The 22684-nt window shown below is 41.2% G+C and overlaps 1 protein-coding gene across 3 annotated transcripts in view; it reads right to left on the bottom strand.

Annotated features, from left to right (window-relative positions):
- The window catches only part of PDPK1 (3-phosphoinositide dependent protein kinase 1), a 112893-nt gene that overhangs the window by 83014 nt on the left and 7195 nt on the right, over nucleotides 1-22684 (bottom strand). For all 3 annotated transcript variants that reach the window (XM_019512810.1, XM_019512807.1, XM_019512809.1), the window contains exons 2-5: nucleotides 6451-6720; nucleotides 1688-1730; nucleotides 1306-1443; nucleotides 394-538 (exon numbers count right to left, since the gene is read on the bottom strand). In XM_019512810.1, the coding sequence (XP_019368355.1) occupies nucleotides 394-538; nucleotides 1306-1443; nucleotides 1688-1730; nucleotides 6451-6720 (596 nt within the window). The remainder of the gene's footprint in view (nucleotides 1-393; nucleotides 539-1305; nucleotides 1444-1687; nucleotides 1731-6450; nucleotides 6721-22684) is intronic.

Raw genomic sequence — 22684 nt, 5'->3', positions numbered from 1 at the left:
TAGGGACTTCAGATAAATATTTAAGTGCATCTTGAACTGCATTGTCATTGCAACTTTAGAAAATTCAGTCTACTTTAAACAGTCTATTTACCATCTGTGCTCTGTGTCCAATTGAATAGACATGCAAGAGATAAACAAAGTGAAACTGGACTAAGCTATTTTTTTTCCATTTTGTTTATAGACTACCACATGCTGCAATCCACACACACAAGTTGCTTTGTTTGGGTCATAATACTACAGAAGAATATGTAAATTCTCCAAAAAAAGCCAGTTACATTATAGTCTTAGTAGGTTTCTAAGAAAAAAAAAATAAATCACATTTAAATTACATCAAGGCTGTCTCAAAAAAGAACACTCTCCCCTCCATTACAGATCACCTAATTAGTGCATTACCTGTGAATAATCCCCTTCCCATGCAAGTACTCTAATGCTGATACAATTTCAGCAGTATAAAATCTGGTGCAAGTCTCATCAAATGAGCCAATTTTGCGAATGTATTTCAGAAGCTCTCCATTTTTGGCATAGCTAAGGCCAAAGTCTGCACCTAAAGTTAAGGAGTATCATTGGGATATTTTAAAACTTCACAACACAAACTTAGTTCTTATTTATTTTTGTTATTGTCCTCAAAGTAAGGCAGCAACATGAAGCTTAATTTCCTCACAACCATCAGGGGAGATATTTTCAGATACTTGTCTCCTTGTTCATTCAATCATTTACTTACTAAAAGATAGCTAAACTATTCCCCCACCCCCATGGTGTCATTGTCCATACAGTAAACATTTTTTTCTTCCTTTGTCTTAAATAGCAGAACTGTGTTAGTTTAGCTTTTTAATTTGTGTTATGGTACCAGTGATGGAAGAAGAGTTTGGGTAAAAAGTCAATTATTTTTGTTCTACCTTCTGGTTAGTTCCAAGTTGAACCATAATATGGTAGGTCCTTTATTTAAAAAAGCACCCATAAAAACAGTTTCTTGAAAACATTCATGTCAGATGTTAATGTTAAGGGATATCATATTGGGGCTTAAACTAGATCTATTTAAACTGGTACTTATCAATATGCTATTACATAAACAGAATGTGATACTTGCTATTTAAAAATATTTAACATATTTGTGGTTTAGTATCTAGTCAAGAATTCAGGTGAAAAATCTCATTGCTTAAAAGCTAAAAACTACCATTTTTAAGAAACTGCTACTAAATTCACTCCCATCTTTTTGTGACAGTAAAAAAAAAGTGAATGTTGCAATGAAATATTTCTTTGGCTTTTTCCCAAAGCATTGCAATAAATGCTTAATTTAAAGGATACACAGCTTGTCATCATCCTGAAAGGTGAAGTAGAGTTTCACAAAGAAAGGGTGATCCAGACGGGACATTACATCTCTCTCTCTGGTCACATACGGTACCTTGTTTTCTTTTATGATATGACGTTTCTCTAAAATTTTAACTTGGAGAAAAAGATAAACAGTGAAAATGCAAGTGATTTCCAAAACTATAAAACGTTAGCCATTTGTTAGATGCAACTAAAATTCTAAAAAAAAGCTGAACTTTCCTGATGAGCAGTTGTTCTGTGTCTCCCTCCCATTGTTAGAGGGGTAGGAGATCTCCAAACTTCATAATTAGAATATACTTACAGATTCCTATTTCAATGTTATGTTTAAAACACTTAAATGGAAGGAATCATTACTTACTGGCATATTCTCTGGAAGTTGCCAATTCTCGAGCCAAGACAACCTGGTTTAGGAGGAAGAACCCACAATGTAACTGTTCATTAAAAAGATATGCAAGGAAGCCATAATGGTCTTCATTCCAAAGCAGTGATTTTTCTCATTAACCTCCTAAGCTTTGGACCAGTAGACAGAGTGAACTCCTTACCATAAACACTACTGTACCCTCAAAGCAGAAAAGCAATTAAGCATGTGTTGAACATCATATATGCATTTGTATTTCAACAATGTCAATGGGACTCCAGCACACATTTAGAGTTCAGCCCATTTTTAGGTGCTTTGCTGAAGTAGGGGCTATATGCACCATCAGGTAACCAATGAATTAGGTCTTATTCTCCTCTTCAAAAAATTGTGTTGGTTACAATATAATGTGTCAAAATTATCAGTGATTATCTTCCTTACGAAGCCAACAATTGCTTTGAGGTCTTCACAAACTGAACGCACCATTACCTTTTGGTATGATGTACAGTGTCCCTGATGACTTTAATCAAGTTTATTCACAAGATTAAGGTCAAAAGGCTCTCAGTACCCAACAGTCTGAGAGGAGAAATTAGTTCACTCATGAATTGGAGTGAAACAGTTCAAAACAGCAGGGGGAAAAAGGCCTTTTACACCACAAGGTTTACTTTTGTGTGTGGAGAGAAACAAGTTTCAAAAGCAGCATGTTAGAAGAATGTGAGTTTACTTGTTGCCATTCTGGGGAAGGAAGTTTAATAAAAAGGGAATTGTTTGACCAGATGAACACAGAACGCAACACAGAACCTAAGAACTAGAACATACAGCAAGTGTTTTTGCCTGAATTCAAGATTTTCTCTGCTTCAGTATCTGACCTATCAAGTTCCAGTAAGTTTTTCTTTTCCACATTTGTGCTGGATAAATGGATACAACATGATGCGCTCTCAAAATCCTGCACTGAATTAGTTTTTATTACCATACGAGGCTTGCTCACTGTTGCAAAAAGTTCAGAGATAGCAAGATGCCACAGCAGCGTAACCGTTTCTCAGTGAGATGAAGTGACAGCATCAGAGACTCTAAGGCTACATTTCTTAAGCACCTTCTTCAAGTTAAGAAGAAATCTTCCAGGTTGAATGCGTTTAAGCAAGCAGAGTTGCACTGTTCCAGAACAGTCATTTTCTAGAAAACTGAATTCTCCATTAAGAAACCTGAGGGGCCATAATGCCTTTTTTTGTTTTGTTTTCTTTAATCTCATCAATTATAACAGGATCACTCCAATGCTGTCATCATCTCAACATTTGAAGTTTTCCAGATCACATTTTCTCAAGATCAGTTACTTAATACACCAACAGGCCTGGATTTCAGAGTTTCAGAATTATTAGGGTTGGAAGGGACCTGAGCAGAGCCCAACCTCCTGCCATGGCAGGAAAGAGTACTGGGGTCAAACAACCCCAGCAAGGTGATGTCTAGCCTTCTCTTAAAGACCCCCAGGGTAGGAGCCAGCACCACTTCTCTTGGAAGTTGGTTCCAGATCCTAGCCACCCTGACAGTGAAGTAGTGCCTCCTGATGTCTAATCTGAATTTACCCTCTGCCAGCTTGTGACTGTGATTTCTAGTCCCTCCTGGTAGTGCTCAGGGGAACAGGGACTCCCCCAATGCCTGCTAGTCCCCTCTGACTCGTTTGTAACAGGCCACTAGATCCCCCCTCAGCCTTCTCTTGTGGAGGCTGAACAGGTTCAGGTCCCGTAGCTTCTCCTCATAAGGCCTCCCCTGCTGCCCCCTGATCATGCGAGTGGCCCTCCTCTGGACCCTCTCCATGTTGTCCACACCCCTCTTGAAGTGCGGCGCCCAGAACTGGAGGCACTACTCCAGCTGCGGCCTGACCGGTGCCGCATAGAGGGGGAGGATCACCTCCTTGGACCTGTATGAGATGCATCTGTGGATGCATGACAAGGTGTGGTTGGCCTTCCTGACTGCATCCCCACACTACCAGCCCATGTTCATCTTGGCATCAATGATATGAAACAATTTTCATAGACATTTGGGCTAGAAGGGACCCCAGAGGATCACTGAGTCCAGCCTCCTGCCCCAGGGGCAGGAAGTCAGCAGGGGTCATAGGATCCCAGCAAGATAAGCATCCAAATGCATCTTGAAGGCGTTCAAAGTGGGTGCTTGAACCGCCTCCGGCAGCAGTCTATTACACCTAGCTTACTGTATTTTAGGGAATAAGTATTTTTATGTTTGTTGTAAGTGACTCATGCCTATAGTCCACAAGCATTACTAAAAACAAAACAAAACTTTGATCCTGTACTTGCACATAGTGGTGACACTATGCATGTCAGTGACGCTGCTGAGCTTATTAGACTACTTATGTGCCTAAGTGTTGGCAAAATTTGAATTTACACTAAATTCCTCAATTTGAGCACTGAATCCAGTCCCTGCCTGAACAATGATGCTTACTTCAATTCAGAGAGAGAGAGAGAGAAAAAAAACCAAACAGACAAAACACATGGATTGCCATAAAAAGCTTTTAAGAATAATCAAGTACTGCATTGGTGAAAAGAACACAACTCTTTCAGCCTGGCCAAATGAATAAGCTGGAAGTGTGAGGATTCACGTCACATCAACCGCTCCACAATAATTACCCATGTACCCTGTGGTTAGTGAAACCTACATTGTGATAACAGCCTTGTTTCATCAAGAAAAAAAAAAAAAAACAAAAAAACAAAAAAACAAAACACTACCCCAGTCTAGCCTCCACTTACCACAAGCATAAGGTTTTGAAGCATGTTTAATTCTCAGTGACAGAAAACTCTAATCCAGTTCAAATCCTTCAGATGACAACCTTTAAAAAGTCATCTTAAAATATCTGTGATAGCATTAGAGATTCCACTACCCTACAGCAGCATAAACATTAAAGTGCTAAAATCATATGTTGGAAGGTAATATGTTCTAAAAGCTTAAGGCATTTATACACATACCTTTTTGTCCCGTGACGCACTGGAGCTCCGCTGCTTTGGAGCAGATTTGATTAATCAAGTCTGTTCCGCACGCGAGCCAATGCAAACTGTGCTGCGCCGTGTGCAGTTGTGTAAGTGGCAAAATGTGCATCAGTGTGCAGAAAATGGCAGTGGGGAGCTTTTGAACTAAAACACCTCCAACGTGTTTTAGTTCAAAAGCACACCGCTGCCATTTTCTCAGCACTGACGCATATTTTGCCACTTAGACAACTGCAAGCGAGACAGCAGTGGGCGCTTTTCAAAGCACCTGGCACTTGCATGTATAAAAATGCCCTTAAGCTTCACGTCTTAAGGCAGAATGGAGCCTTCTGCATGCATTCAAGGGTAGGTCTACAAAAACAGCATGCATATACTGTAGATTTCTAAGTGTAATACTAGGACTGAATGAGACTTCCCATTGCATACTTATAACCAAACCCATGTAATGTTAAACTGGTTAAATAATAGTGTTTTTCCCCCAACTTGGTTGAAGAGATACCCCTCAATCGTATTTACATATGCAATTTAAGTTTCAAAGTTCTCCTAATGGAGTTTTGTGCAAAGTAAAGGGTAACTTTAGGAGAAACAAGAACAGGCCAAATATTGTTTCAATGCTGTGAAACAACCAGTGATAAGTGCAGTATTAAAACCTAAATAAACAGACTGTGAAATTTTTTTCATTGCAACTCCCCGCACTAGGTTTCTGCAATAATTAAATATAAATTATCAGAAAGTCAAACTGGCAGAAGACACTTCAGTTTTCTACTCCTTAGTCAATTATAGACAAGAAAATAGTAAAAACTGGCTGCAACACACAAATATGTAAAAACATCCACTTCCAGGAAGTACTGTCTTAGACTTACAGTGACCAAAGTAACTGCAAAGAAGGACCTGGTGGTTATAATGGACCATAAGCTGAATATGAACCAGTGGGCTCTTGTTGCAAAAAGCCATTAGCACACTGAGTTGTGACTTCCATTCCATCAAGCACTGGTGAGGCCTCATTTGCAATAAAGTGTCCAGTTTTGGGCATGGCACTTCAAAAAAGATGCAAATTGGAAAACTGGAACACACTGGAAACTGACCAGCCAGGAACAATTACATTCAGAGGACTAGAGAACATGACTTACTAGTAAAGGTTTGAAGAAATGGTATTATTTTTCTGCAGAGGAAAAGGCTGAGTAAGCATTTAATAATAGTCTTTAAATATCTGCAGTGTAGTTATAAAAAGGATGGTAATAGACTATTCTCTTTGGTCCTAAGAGACAACACAAAGAGTAACAGTCTTACATTGCAACAAAGGAAATTTAGGTAGATTATTAGGAAGAACATCCTAACTACGGGGATGGTTAAGCATGTCTTATGCCAGAGTTGAACCTGTATCGCATGTCCTATGCCAGAGTTGAAGCTGCCGCTGCCACAACCACATGCCCTAGGGTCAGAGCTGAAACTGCTAGTGCCACATTCCCCAGGCTGGATCCAGCCCACCATGAACTCTACGGTCTGAAACCAGCCTGGGGCACAAGATGAGTTTGACACCCTTGACCTAGACAGTTTGTAGAAACACCATCCTTGGAAACTTTTAAAAACAAGTTAGACAAACACTTGTCTAGAATGGTTTAGACAGGGATGATCCTACCTTGAGCAGGGGACTGGATTACATGAGCTCCTGAGGTCTCTTCCAGCTCTATTTTATTTTTTAAATGATTTCCATGATGCATCTCACACTAAACTTGCAAAGGTTGAGGACCTGAAAACAGCTAAATTACTCACTGTTGAGAAAGATCCTTCACCCAAAATTTTTCCAAATCTGAAGTCTTCAGGTCGTTTCTTTCGCGGCTGTGGAGGCTGTTGTCCTGAATGTTGCTGTAGAGAGTTTGAACTAGACCTTGATTCAGCTGCAGTGCTCTCCATATTAGACCCCTGTCTGCTGCCACAGGTGGAAATGACAGGTGGAGTGCTGGAATCCGTCTGGTTCCTCACCATTGATTGGGATGGGCAGGAACATAAAACCACACTAGACTGGATTGGAACAGCATCATACTGGAAAAAAAATGGTAATATAGTCAGCTACATTCATGATCAGAGAGTTAAGTGCCACAAATGAAAATGACAAAGCAAAGTGTAAGTAGGCCACAATGCAGACTTCTTACTGCCAAAACCTGCAGTACAAATTTACTAGAAGTTACCATATGCAACAAAAGCAGATCTGGAGTGATGAGCAAAACTGATGAGTCTTCAGGAGTGCTCTATTTTTTGGAGAGGAAGTTGGTAAATACTGATGGAGAAGCTAGTCAAAGTGGAAGTTTGTATGGAAGTAAGCAGGAAACAGACAAGAGAAACTTAAATAAAGCATATTAAAAAAAAAAAAAAAACTCAGTAAGTTATGATCTGACAACAAACAAACAGTTATGGCAACCATCCAAACAACCTTAACTCTATCCTGCCAAATGCTTCAGGTTTCTAAGGCTTGTCATCCATCATTCTTTCCAACTAAAAGTTTTGCTGCCAGTGGAAATGTTGAGTCTCCACTAAGTGATACCAGGCAACCACTCCCAGCCCCCAAATAAAAAAAAAAAAAAAAAAGCGATTCCAAACATCATTTCTCACACCCTAAAATGACTGTCTTTCTTTTGCCAAATGAACTGAAAGCCACAGAAAGTCTGCAGTTTCAAATTACTTAAAAACAAAACAAAACAAAAAACCCATTATGATGGATGTGTCAACCTCTAAGTGTTTACTTAATAGGCAACTACAAAGATGAAAGAACTCTGGGTTTTCAACTATAAAGTAGTAACCTAGCTGGATTGAAAAATACAACCAATTTAAATAGATTTTTGGTGATTTTTATTTATACAATTTTATATTTTAACTTTCCACACTACATATACAATACTAGCACATCAAAAGAACAGTACTAGAATCACTAGATGACATCCTGGGGTCGCTTCCAACCCTTGTTTCCTATGATTCTATGAAATGTCAGGCAGTAATTTAAGGTAGAGTTAGAGTGATGGTGTGGCTGCAACAGCCCAGGAATTATCAGAAAGACTAGGACTTTTTTGGGTGCTATCTTTTATTGGACCAACTGCATAGCTGAAATAGAGTTAGACAAGCTTTAGAAGCCAGAACAGCTATAGTAAGAAACAGGGAAGGGAAAGGGAAGGAATTCCCAGGAGTAGCAGACAAACAAGATAGCAGAAGAAAAGCTGATTACTGGGAGATCAAGGCCCATCAAAAGGGAGAGGGTCGTGACCACCTTGAAGCATTCAGGAGTCATATAGGTTATAACCTGCCATAAAGCCAATGTCAGTGTTAAGTCCTTCATTCCTAGCATGCAGCCAGTTTATGAACTTTTGTTCCCAAGTTTGTCTTTAGTAATGTAATGCACGAGTAGCTGAATTGATACCAAACTTTAAAAAAGAGCTTTAAAATTGATTTTAAAAAGACTGAAGGAGCATAGCAATGCAAACTCATGAAAAAAAACAAACAAAAATAACCCCAAATCTACTGCCTAGCTAGGGTTAAGACTGGACCAACCCCTCCGCTGATCTGGCATGCAGCACACACCAGCCCAGAGCCTGCCGTGTGCTGCCTACAGCATGCACAGCCTGGCATGCAGCATGCACCAGCCTGCTGTGCACCTAGGGCCAGCATGGAGAGTGTGCTGCTGCCTGTGGCACATGGGCTGGACCCAGCACTGCATACAACATGGGGGATCCCGGGTGCAGGCTGCATTTAGCGCCCCATACTGGCCCCCCGTGCTGCACGTAGCCTGTGCACCATATGACAAGGGTGGAGGGGTCAGCACAGAGTCAGTCCAGCAATCCACAGGCAGGAGTGTACAGCTTCATGGCCTAGATCCGGCCTGCTGACTATGTTTGGCACCCATTTTAAATGCTCACAAACATGCTAAGCAAGAATATTTCGATCAGGATTCGCTCCCCACCTCCCAGATTTGTCCGCTGCAAGTAGCAAAGCTTGAACTCTTTCCTGAAGGTTAGGCCAACCTTCAAGTCTTAGTTATTCATATATCACTGTACAATATAATGGAATAGCATTCTTTGCTACTAAAATATTGTGCTGTAGGAGTACAAGTTGAAACAGAATTATGCAGAGACACAGGGTCACTGGAGACTGAATGCATCACAGAACAAGTAGGTTTACAAAGTCCTCTGGAAGACGCAAGGGAGATGTACATGTGTTTATTGGGAAGCTGATGGATCTGCATGGAATAAAAGCTGGAGCAAAAAACAAGAGAGAAGCAGCAGTGGCACAGACAAAAAGGAAAAAGAGGAATTAATGCAACTGTTGTGTACATAACTCCAGCCAGAGCAAACTCCAGCCATTTTTGTTGCAGCCATGGTCAAAAGTGGGGTTTTATTTTTACATAGACATGTGTGAACAAAGTATTTAGTTTCACAGATCTGAAAACTGTTGAAGTGGTCTTGCTCAGATTTCCCAAAAACCACACAAGGCCAAGCCCCAAGAGCTCCATAACAACAAAAAGCCAGAAACCCAACAAGGCACCCTTTGCAAGGAAATTCCACCCTATCCAAGTCAGCGTAGATGGGACCAAAGTAACCAGCAGCCTAAAACCTGTGGCTGGATGCAATGAATGCACGCAACAGAGGTAAGGAAGTTCCAGCTGGTTCAACATACCACAGCCTGCCTCCTACACCATTTAAGATGGATACCACCATCCTACGCTTGCTACACTGTTACCAATCCAAGTTCCACTTTACTCCCAGCACTGAAACAGTCCTACCTCTCCCCCACTCCCTCCCTCAAGCAGGAGTCCTTAATTTCCAATTGACTGGTGAAAGTGATAAACTATTCCTATTGGGAAGCTATTCCTTAAAATTCTTATAGCAGATGTTTGACCCTCATCTTTTCAAAAGCTAAACAGGAGGCACACTCAACCTGCATGCAAATTAGCTTCTGAACTGAGCTATGAAAGGCTCACCTGGTTGTGGATAAATCAGACCAGATTAACTCTATGAGTGGCCTTGAGAGAAGTGCAAGCACTGTAAGGGAAACCAAACTTCCCCCTTAGTAAAGAGCTGAATTCAAGAAAGATCTTTTAAAGGCTTTGGACAGAAGAACAATCTTTATGCAGCACAGGATTTAGACTGAAATACATTTATAACAATCAAGATTTCTTTTGCACCTGTGGAACGTAATGCCATGCAGCCCACATTAGATGTCAAAATCAATTTCTCTGTAAAAGAGATGTTGCAACAGCGTATAATTGTGAAATATTTAGGCTAGCGGAACAGGAACACCATGCACCCTGCTAGAAGTAATTTACTCTACTACCACAGACATTAAAAACATCTGTGGGAACTACCCTAACAAATCCAGAGGAATCCCCTCTATCCTGGGTAATAAGGATCCCTTTCCCGTTCCCTTGCCCTGCTCCCACATACACCTTGCACCAGCCCCTGCCAGCATCACAGGATTTTGCAGAAGCACTGAACCAGACAGTACAGAGAAAAAACTGTAACTCCCTTTAGACACCCCCAAACAGCTTATTCCAGCAAGACCCATACAGGACTTTAATGTGCAGCTCCATAAGAAATTATGTCCACATCCTAAAAGTACAGAGTCTATACTTCTTTCAGGCCACTGATTACTGTTATATTGTTATCTCAAGCTGAACAAGGACAATATTGCCTAATTAAAAAAAGAAAAAAGGGCTGAGAAACTGGTTAAATCACCATTAGCTTCACTGGGGCATACCTCAATGATATGTACATCAAACATATTAATAAGCCAAAAATCCAAAGGCATTCACTTCAACATGCACTATTTTCAAGGCTCTCCTTTATAGAAAAAAGCATCCTAATACTGACACATCAAAATTTCAAAAGGTAGTAACTGTGACAAGTTACTCTGAACATTAAACTTACTTCCTGCAGCTAAACTAGAGATGTCAGTTGATGAATAAGGGAAGGTAAACCCCACCAAACAGCAGCCTGGTCCACAGCAGTTCCGTGAACTGCAGCTTTCTAGGCACGCCACAGTTCAAAGCTCTAAGCTGTGGCGATCCATACAAGGCAAAAATCAACCTATTAAAACCTACACACACATTTATTTGCTCTTGTATGGGTAGTATTTCACCCTTTTAAAATGTGAATGCAAGACCCATCTTTTGGTAGTCTCTCTCTTCAAATAGAGATTTTTTTGGGGTAAGGGACAAAAGGATCAATATACAAGAGCACAGGAAGCAAAACAGCAGAAGAGAAATTCAACCTTCTAACCTGCTTGACAGTTTTTGATCCATGCCCTATTTTGTAGCTTCTTCCCACCAGAAGGAAAAACTTCCAATAATTAAAATTCCAAATATAGTAACAAGGAAATATCTTAATTCCAAAACAAAGTAAAAGACAGTTACGGCACTGAAAGAAATAAGAACAAGAAACCTCAACAAATCCTGAGTTTTGTAATCTAGATAGGAAAAAAAAAGCACAAGCAAAAAACTGCTAGATTATGTTAGTCAGCTACTTTTGTATTAAATTCCCAAAGTGAAACACAGCAGAGCAGGCTACTTCCACTCTAGCTTTCCTATCAGTGCCATACTACTGTTAATCTGTCACATTTCTGCTGTACGTATTTGTAGCTACCCAAGCACGCAGAGGGTGCAGACCCTTTTCAATGCAGGTACCTGGACGAACTACATTAGGTAATGAAGCACAGAATTTTTTGAAAAGTAATAAGGCAAACAGTTTCTAAATTCACAGACCAGAGTACCTTAAGGGCAGCTTGCTGGGCAGCTCTACCGAGGCAACAAACAGATACAACATGTACTTCTCACCAATTCTCTCATCATAATCTTTCCTGTTGACACTGAAAACAGGCTTTGCAGTTTTACAGAAGACAGGATTTTCCATTTCACAGGTTTCAGTTCTGCAGTTGCACCAGAATCTTTCTATTTTAACGTGGCTCTCAACAGTACTTCGGATTTTATCAGGAATGCACTTCAGAGGAAAAAAACCCTACCTGCATTCAGTCTGGCATTTGGAATTAATAGATTCATTCCAAAATGGAAAAAATGAAATGAGTTACCAATTTTGTACTCTAAGAAGTATATAGGAAGACTGACTACTCCAGCTCTTTTCAGTTAAATTATGACCCTCAAAAAGCAAGCTTTCCAAATTCAAGATACCATTACAGCTCAAAACATCATTTGCATCAACTCTCAGCAGAGTAGTCAGGGGAAAGGTAAACAGTTTTTTTTGTTTGCTTTTTAAACATGAAAAAAACCCTCTCTGATCTGCAAGAAATGTAGGGTGGGCTCATCCAAATCTTGGGCACTAGGACTCAACACGCAGAAAACAGGTGACAGATGAATTAGGCCCATTAACTTCTGCAGGGTCCTTTCTAATTCTGTTACATATTACAGTTGGTAAACTACCTTCCTTAAAAGAAAGTTTCCCACACAACCTGCACATGTACAATTTGCGCAACAGCAGACACAGAATGAGCAGCTGCAGTGGCAGAAACCATTTTCCAAGAAATATGGGCAGACCTTGGCCCATGCTGTAGCAGCAGACTACCTTCAAAAGCACTCCCAGCTGTGTGGAAAAGTATGTGGCTTTTGCTATAATGAAACATGCTACCTACTGGCAGCTAGTTGATTTGAAGTTAAGATTATCCATGAGGGTTGTCACACTGGAAATGCATATGGCGACAGCTTTCCTTTGGATCATAAGGCTAGGCAATGCATTGCCCATGAATGCTAAATGGCTCAAAATCCCCAAACTGTACTAAGGCCAGGATACCTATAGATACTTTGCCCCTGCATTAGGCCTTAAAGTTCATCAACAGAAAGGGTATTTTCCCCACAGTGCTGCTAGAACTAGTTGATCACAAAAAGTATCACTTTTATTGATACAAGGTACTTTGACAAGGTCTGTATGACACAATTTTAAAATAAATAAAATAAAAATACCACCCATCCTGTAAACATTTTCTGCACTCATTCCATAAGACTCAGATTACTCTCTGCCTTTTACCAGACCCATGAACAAGAGAAGAGCTGTTTAACTATATCCTGAGCAGCTGCATAATGACTATGGAATGTACATTTGGAAAAACAGAGTAAGATGAAAGTTCCTGATGTTAAGACTAAAGGCTGATAAAAAAAAGAAAAAAAAAAAAATCTGCCCCTCCCAATAGCCACGTGCTATGTTTCATGTAGCCTTCGCGAAAGCAAAGAGAAAAGACTTGGGATAGAAGAGGAGGAGGAGGAGGTTGGGGATCTTGTTACACTGATCTGAACAGCCATAGAACAGGCCTCTAAAGGACTGCAGAGACAGAGGCCATCTGTGAATGACGTACGTATTTGCAACTTTATTTACAGTTATGGAACATATATAAAAGGGTACATGCAATGGCACACAGGTTCTATCATGCTTCATTTGAGAGCATTTTAGCATAAAATGCACGTATTCAAAAATAATGTTTGGATTTTGGTTTACAGCAGGTAAAGGTATAGTGAAAATGGCCATATTCATGGTGCGTTTGATGAAAGACTACAGGAATCTCCCCCTCAATTCTTCTCCACTCAGGGACAAAGCAGCAAACATGTCTCTATAATGAATTAATATATTCTAATACAGTGCAAGTTTTAAATGTTGTTATGCATGAGCTCAGAATAAATTATAATTTGTCTTGACAGCAGCAGAGCGTATGAATTTGTTAAATCAATCCAGAAGCTGAAGGTGATAGAGCCTGCTTAATGAGTGACACAGGGAGCATAGTACACTGCTTCTCTGGGATCTGCACAGGCTGCCTTTTCATTGGTGGGTTGAGTCTAAGGAGCCCTAGCAAAAGGAGGAGTAGCACGTTCTATTCATGGAGAAGGTCTGGCCAGGCAATGCCAACGTTGCGAGGATCAAAACCACTGCCACCAAGAAGCAGCGATAGGTGGTGGTGGTTGGAGACTCCCTTCTGTGGGGATAGAGGCATCCATCTGCTGGCCTGACCTGTCCTCTTGGGAGGTCTGCTGCTTGGCTGGAGCCGTGGGGGGTGGGGAAAATCAACAATTTTAAATAAAATTGAGTAACTAGGAACAATGGTGGGGATGCACTGCCCCACCAGTCTGAGTTCACCAGCCACACCTGAGCTGAATATGAGCCAACAGTGTGCCCTTCTTGCCAAGAAAGCTAACAACATACTGGGCTGCATGAGTAGGAGCATTACCAGATGGAAGGAAGTGATTTTTTCCCTTTATTCCCCACTGGTGCAGACACATCTGGAGTCCCATGTCCAGTTTTGCACCCCCTGCCCACACTACAGAAAGAATGTGAACAAATTGAAGAGAGAGTCCAGTGGAAGGCAACAAAAATGGTTCAGGGGCTGGGACAGATGACTTGCAAGGAGAGGCTGAGGGAACTGGTCTTATTTAATCCAGAGAAGAGAAAAGACAGGAGATTAAATAGAAGCCTTCAACTCCCTGCAGGGTGGTTCCAAAGAGGATGGAGCTGGTCTGTGATCAGTGGTGGCAGATGGGAGAACAAGGAGCAGTGGGCTTAAACTGCAGCAAGGGAAGGTTAGGGTACATATTAGGAAGACCTTTCCCATTAGGAAAGTAGTGAAACACTGAAACAGGCTACCCAGAGAGGACATGGAGTCTCCATCCTTGGAGGTTTTCCAAGATCCAGCTAGACAAAACCTTGGCTGGGATGATACTGTTGGGGACAGTCCCGCTTTGGGCAGCAGGTTGGACTAGATGGCCTCCTGAGGACCCTTCCAACCTCATTTTCTATGATTCCAAATGTTTTTCAGCAACGGAAAGGGATCTTGGAGTCACGGTTGACTCCAAGATGAACATGAGTCATCAATGTGATGAAGTGATCAACAAGGCTAACTGCACTAGCAGATGCATGACAAACAGGTCCAAGGAGGTGATGCTTCCCCTCTATCCAGCACTGGTCAGGCCACAGTTGGAGTACTGCATCCAGTTTTGGATACCGCACTTCAAAAGGGATGCGGAGAATCTTGAGAGGGTTCAGAGGGGGCCACTCATATGGTCAGAGGCCTGTAGGCAAGGCCCTATGAGGAGAGACTGAGGGACCTGGATCTCGTCAGCTTTCAAGAGAAGGCTGAGAGGTGATTTCATGGCTGCCTATAAATTCATCAAGGGAGGGCAGCAGGGAATTCATAGATGTTAGGGCTGGAAGGGATCTAGAAGATAATCAAGTCCAGCCCCCTGCCCCAGGGTCAGGAAGTCAGCTAGGGTCAAAGGATCCCAGCATCCAAACATTTCTTGAAAGAGTCCAAAGTAGGTGCCTGCACCACTTCTGGAGGGAATCCGTTCCAGGTCTTGGGGGCTCGGATACTAAAGAAATGTTTTCTTATGTCCAGCCTGAAATGGTCTTGGAGGAGTTTGTGACCATTGGCCCTTGTTTTACCTTGGGGCGCTCTGGTGAACAGATGTTCTCCCAAATCCTGATGTACACCCCTTACGTACTTATAGGCAGCCACCAGGTCCCCCCTGAGCCTGCATTTTGCCAGGCTGAAGAGGTGCTCTATTCACTAGGGCACTCCCTGGAGTAACTAGGAACGATGGCCACAAACTGACAGAGAGCAGATTTAAGTTGAACATTAGAAAGAACTTCTTTATGGTAAGGGCTGTCAGAATCGGGAATGGGCTTTCAATGGAGGTGGTGGTCTCCCCTATCTTGGGGGTCTTCAAAAGGAGACTGGACAAGCTCTTTCCTGCCCAGGACAGGGGGGTCAGACTGGATGACCTACTGAGGTCCCTTCTGAACATAACATCTATGAATCTGTTATAGCCATACCCCATGTCATTTGGAAGTATGAGACCACCTATCCTCTACTGCCACAGGCCACTACCATCACGGTCAGCAAAATAATTTGAATCTTATACCAAGAAGACTACAAAAGGAAGAATGGTCAGCAGCAGTGGCACAGAACTGGGTTCAAGCTGTGGAACTTTTCTCCTCTTTGTCCAACAACCTGGCAACCCTCAGGGCACAATATAGGGTTCACTTATTTACTTTAAGCAGCGCTTGCATAAGGACCACTATTTCCCTGCCTGAGCCATTCCTTTTTGTTAACTACTTTTTGGTTTGGGGCAAGCATCTGCCTTCATATTGTTATGCAGCTGAATGTAATTCAAGACAATGGCATCTAGATCATGACCTCCCTACAGCCATGAACCCAGAAGACCACACATCTGACACCTACAGGAAAATCCAAGAAAAGCAAGGCCTAGCTCAGATTAAAGACACACACTAAAAATACAGAAAAGATTTAAAAGAATGAAAGCCAACCCAAGCTCCTTAACCTCCTCTAGCAGAGTCTTCAATAGTGGCATTGCTTTTCGACAGAACCAGGTCTGCAGGCTTAGATCCCTTCTGACAGTGGGTTGCAGGAACACAGCCACTGCCTGGCACCTGCACTGATGCAGTTTGTCTTCACTTTGGTGAAGATTTTATTTGGGCTTAATCATGGGTCTTCCTTTAAATACATTCCCAGTATTGCTACCCCAAGATAACTGCAGTAAAAGCATGCTGCCACAAACAGTTGTGACAGTGAGAAGCAACGGTCGTATAAGCTTCACACCACTCCCCTGCATACCAACTCCTGTTTATCTTCTTGCTCTCTACCTGGGCTCTGGCCCTTAGCTGAAAGTAGACTGTTGTGCAGCTGGTCTCTTCTCAGCATCTGCTTGCATTTTTCCAGGTTTACCCATCTGACATAAATGACACTGCAAAACAATGCCCACTAGCAAGCCACAAGTCTGTAGAACTTAGATTTCCTGCCATCACTATACAATTTCATACCCATTTCATCCAATTTTCATGAAATGAGTTTCTGCCAATAGCCATTAATACCTAGGTAGACTAAACTCTGACTCATTAAAACACTTAGAAGTGGGTTAATATACAAAAGTGAAAAGTCTAAAAAGACTTTTCCAGAGAGATAATCAAAAGGATTGTCATTTTATAACAGGGTTTTGTTTTTGTTTTTTTAACTCACTTGCCCTACAAACATGTAGAGTGATGCAATGTTTTGTGGAGATTTAAATCTGAGGATGCATCCTGTGTGATCGCCACAGCCAGAGGGACTATTGGTGCAGATGCAGAAATGCAAACATGATCTCACAGGTTGGGCTATAACAAGTTTAATAATGTTGCAAATGCATTAGGCACATGCCACAAGGAACAGAAATACTTGAACTTACGAATGGGTAACACACACAAACACACACTATAGCCTAGTGTAGGGGTCAGCAATGTTTTTGGGCAGAATGCCGAAAAACACCCACAACCTCGATTTGTAAGATGTTGGCCAGGGGCAGGTGGCAGGGGAGCCACGAGGGGACCGAACCTTGTTGTGGCAGCACAGCCCCAGGCCCTTCCCTACCATCTGCCTCAAGGTATGCATGCCAAGCAAAACACCTTCACGTGCCACACTGGCAGTCATGCCGAGGTTGCCTACCCCTGGCCTAATGCTCTAGCAGGCCTTGTAAGACAGAACCACTAACAAATATTTTTACTGTTTACATGAGAAACAGGATGGTTAGTATGGGTTAGTCCCCTGGCAAAATGTTAACGCTTTACTCAATTTGCTAAATCATTCCCGAGAGCACGGAGGCAGAAAGGGATCTTGGAGTCATTACTGACCCCAAGATGAACACGGGCCGACAATGCGAGGTCACAGTTGGCAGGGCTAACCGGACCTTGTCGTGCATCCACAGGTGCATCTCAAGCAGGGCCAAGGAGGTGATCCTCCCCCTATACGCGACACTGGTCAGGCCGCAGCTGGAGTACTGTGTCCAGTTCTAGGCGCTGCACTTCAGGAGGGATGTGGACAACATGGAGAGGGTCCAGCGGAGGGCCACCTGCACAACCTGGGGACAACAGGGCAGACCCTACACTGAAAGACTGCGGGACCTGAACCTGTTCAGCCTTCACAAGAGAAGGCTGAGGGGGGACCTGGTGACCATCTATCAAGTCACTAAGGGGGACCAGAAGGGTTTGGGAGAGACCTTGTTTCCCCTAGCCCCCCCCCCCCCGCATAACAAGGAATAACGGCTACAAGTTGTTGGAGAGGAGGTTTAAAGTAAACATCCGTAAGAACTACTTCACAGTGACGGCGGCTAGGATCTGGAACCAACTTCCAAGTGGTGCTGGCTCCTACCCTGGGGGTCTTTAAGAGGAGGCTTGATGCCTACCTAGCTGGGATCATTTGAGCCCAGTTTTTTCTCCTGCCCAGGCAGGGGGTCGGACTTGAAGATCTACAAGGTCCCTTCGACCCAACTTGTATGATTCTATGTTGTAAGCCTCTTGTCTGAAAAGCTTCATGATGGAAGCCTTCTACGGCTCAAAGAACCAAGAAATTTAGTAATTTGGCCATCTTACTAAACAGCTAATCATGAAGATAAAAATGAATTTAATATTGAAATAGCACAAAGTAACTGAATATTAGCTTCAGCAGTTCAGACCTTGGTAAACAAGCCTTAGAGATACAGAATGAACAATGGACCTCAAATGAGTGATGAATCAGACAGTCTTAAAGGAGAATCAGAGCAGCAGTCAGGTAAGAACAAGCAAAAGAGTAATTTTCCCATGCTCCCATCTAAACAAAACTGAACACTTTAAGCCTAGAGAAGTTTCCAATCTAGTGAGTAATGTTTCAGGAATGTAACCCCCTCTCCCCTCCCTGGATCATCCATACAAAATATTGTTTCATAGATATTAAAAACCAGGAAAACAATTCCCCCCACACACAATACTCATTTAGTTTAACCCACTACATGACATGTCACCAGATTTCATGAAGCAAGCTCTGCATCAGATATCTACCATCTGTTTCAGCCATGGCATCTTCTGAAACAATGCTTATTTTGATGTACAGACTTAAAGTGATGTAGTCTCCTAGTGCTTTATACAGAGTTTCCCAAACTGTTGATACTTGAGGCAGACTTTCTGAATTAAAACTGGTCAGGACACTTCACTCACTGATCTGCTGGGATGGCCCAGCTGACACCTCCTGGGAATCACAGGTATAGATCTACAAAAGTAATTTCATTTCATATGAAACATAAAAGAATCCCCCTCCCCTTTTTTTAAGAGGTCAGTTTTATAATGATTTTTATTATTTTTGCTATCCAGCAGTTCCAGAAGCTCCAATAAATACTTTCAAAATCTATTCCAGTTGGCTTGAGATATTGAACAGTTTTAAGGATATAAAGCAATAGTTATGCAAGTAGTCTCATTACAGAGCATGAGAAGTATTCATGCTCAGGTAAGATAAAGCTGTCTTTCAAGTCTCTCAGCAACTACAGGCACATCACACTCTCTTTTAAATCCATACACCAGAGAGTTAAAGCCTTAAGAACTTACTTCCTAATATATTGGGAAGCTAATACAAGAGCAAAGAGCAGATCTTCCCAGTGCACGCTTAGATCAAAAGTGAATAATTTTGCCGAGAAGCAATTCTATTGGAATGGTTCTCAAGAGCCAGGACCCTGTGGTCATTTTTGACCAAAGTTAAATTAATTGAGAGCTTAAAGTGTTAAGCACCCCACAAATACCAGCCACTACAACCAACCTCTGTTTCATGAAAACATCTGAAAAGCTTGTTTTCATTCCAATCTGGAACAAAAAATTGCAAAACCTCAAAACTGTCAAAAAACAAACTTGTCCTCCAGACAAAAACTAGGGAATAAACTATGCATCTCTCCAAGGGCCTGAATTACATAACAAAGTTCATTTGTACAGACCTTTATGACAGACATCCACTAAAAGTAATTTTCACAGGATCCAAATACCAACACTTCAACCTATGCTTAACTTTAGGCATGTAACTCACTCCACTGATTCAACTAGAACAACTCTCAGGCTCTAAAGCTAGGCACGCACCAAAGTGCTTAACTGGGTTGGGGCCACAATCCTATCAAAATATACAGCAAGATAAAACTGAGAGTGACCACATCAACTTCATTAAGCGACTAATACCCTGATATTATACTTTAATCCTTAATGGCATCAATAGTAATGAATACTCAAGCACCTCCTTCCCATAGATACCATTCTGCTCAAAGTAATCAGGGGCTCTGAAGGCATGTTTGAAAACACATGTACTGAAAGCATTTATGAAACGAAATCCACTCAGAGACATCCAAGTAATTTATTGTTCTACACAAGAATCTTAATCTTCATTTCAGTTTACTGTCTTATTTTTAAGCCTTTAAACATCCAGTTGACTAAAAAAAAACAACCAAACCACAAACACAAAACACCAAGCACTAAATTTCTTCAGGATCAGTTTTTGAAATTAATTTTAATAATACAAATAAAACCTTTAAATTAAATGGGTAAGTTCTTAGAAAATCCATTTTATATTGAAAAAAATAATGGGTACACTGTCTTTTCTTGCATACAAGATGCACCTTAAAAACAGCTGCTGGAAACTGGGGTGCATATTATAAGCAAGGAGATATGGTAACAGCAGTTTCTTCTGCTCAAGCAAAAGTGAAAGTAATTCGGCACAGAATCCACAGGGAACAGATCAATGAGTAAACTCTATTCCTAACTGCTGCTACTCAGTTACTTATTTATTACAAGGAAATGTGTTTTTTTTCCCTTCATTCTGCCTTATTCCAGAGCATGTTGTACGTGAGAAAATGTGGACAAGCTTGGGAGAACGATGCATTCTTATACAACTCTTGTCTTAAGAACAAAAAGCTTACTTGACTTCAGCTACAGCATCATAACAAGCATTTCCATAATAAATCACATTCACCATTGACTGTCAGCTTTGTTGGCTTTTTCAGTATTTACTGTCAAATAAAGCAAAAAAAAAATCACTCTTTCCTACCAGTTGCACTGCAGCTGACTTCGGAAACATTTGTTAAATCATTAAAAAAAATAATAAATCTCAGATGGAGAAAATTAAGGTGTTTTACCAGCAATACTGGGTTTTTGTTCATGCTGTAATCATGTAGGATACAGTACTCACATTCAGAAACTCTCACGCTTTAGCCAGTACAAATGCACATTTCTAAACTGGACTACTACACAGACAGATGTGCTATTCCTTGCTGTGAATTTCCAAGATTCCAACTCCAAATTCAGGTAAGCATTAAAGCCAAGGAACAGATTTGTGAGAATCTGTATAGCAGGTACTTACCTTCTAACCTACTAAGCAAAGAATACCACCTCCAGCCATGCTAGGAAACACTGCCATGAAAACATGGTCCCCATCACTTGGTCCCACCCCCATCCTCACCTAATGCCAAGAATGGTAGCTGTCATTACGGTTTAACTACTGCTGGGTGCAACAACAAGCAAGCTCAAGACAGCAGTGCTGACCATGGGTCAAACAACAGCTACGTCACGCAGTTTTTCAGCGCTGGGGGCAGCAAAGCAGGAGCCAACCAAGTGGATTGTGTTTACAAAGCAGTGCTTCCTAGCATGGTCAGAGGTAATACAAATCTGCCAAGTCCAGAATCAATATTCAAGTTGCCCGGGTGCGAGCTTTTATGTTTTAAATGTGCGCACACAATTGATCTGATGGAGGAGGGGACTGGCATCTCAAATCACCTGCATTCAGTCTCTGGCTGAATCCGTCTTAGTTCTCTTGTGGGTTTCACTGGATCAGTTTGTTTCTAGATTCTCCATATCTTCTACAATCTGTGGTAGCTGTATTATTAGTTTTGTCAACTGCATTCTTATAGGAACAACCACTAAGAAACTTCCTATCAAATTTAATACAGTGTTCTAAAAAGAACATGATAACTTAATCCTTGCTAGTTCCCACCATAAAGAATTTATTATTTAGCCAAGTAACATTTATTATGTCTTTTAACCAGCCAGCAAGTCTCAACTTTGCTTTGGCATTTAATCATACACCAAAGCCATTTGATGCTTACTGTACTCTTGGCAGGGATCCACTAAGGCTGATACAGGCCTCCTGATCAAGCACTTCTCTATATTACATGCTGAAAATTTGCATTCAGTCCACTTGTATACAAACAACTGGATCTCAATTTCAGGTAAGTTCTCTCACCTAAGAGGTATCTAAAAAGAAATTAGAACAATAAAATTGTGGTTGTGCCTTTTGCTGGATTTACATTAGCGATTCATAACCAGGATGTCTTTACATCCTTTCAGGGGTGCCACTGGGTGCCATATAATGTTAGCACTGTTAGGAGTACAAATATGATTCATAAAATAAACCTGGATATTTCAAATAGAATGTTTTTAACACTATGGATTCTTGACTGGTTATGGTCTTTCCAAGTTCTTTGCAAAAGAAAAAATAGTTTTATTATTTTTCTGTAGACAAGAAGTAAGTGAAAACTAAGAGCAGGCATTTTCTGAGGGGCGCCACTATTGTAAGCACTGTTATATATAAAGTGACTATAAGTTTGCCACCTCTGAATATGCTTTTTTTTTTTCCTTTTTAAATATCAAAGGCTTGAATTCCCTGATATTGTTCAAACATATGCACAGGATTTAGAAATGGACAAGAAACTGTTAATGCAGTAAAAGCTTTTTACTAGCCTATTTAAAATAAAGACATAAACAAACAATTTCTCATTCATTCAGTTCTCACTTGAAAGGTTCCTCTGATGTCATAAGCTAGCTATACAATCTTCCACAAAGCTTCCTGGAAAGACAGCACAAAAGATCCAAGTGAAAAATAGAGAACTTAAGATTTTAGACCTCATAAATCAGTCCTATTTTTGTACTGTTGCAAGTCACCCTTTAAGACTTTCTCCTAGTTCAACAGAACATCTGTACTTCTAGTTTCAGGCCCTTCTAATTACTTTGAATAATTTAGCACTCCATTTATTAAAACCTCCTTAAGTACTTAGATAGCTAACATCTCTTTCCCAAGCTGTACACAGCTATCTATTTCCTTCAATCTCTCTTCGTAAGGCATGATCTCTATTCCTGTTGACCTCCTTTGGATGGTTTATTAATGTCTCCCATATAGCTAGCTTATAGGTCGGGGGGGGGGG

The sequence above is a fragment of the Gavialis gangeticus genome, unplaced genomic scaffold (genome assembly GCF_001723915.1).
Source record: "Gavialis gangeticus isolate Ggan-Ray unplaced genomic scaffold, GavGan_comp1, whole genome shotgun sequence".
NCBI lineage: Eukaryota > Metazoa > Chordata > Crocodylia > Gavialidae > Gavialis > Gavialis gangeticus.
This window is presented reverse-complemented; position numbering and strand designations above follow the sequence as displayed.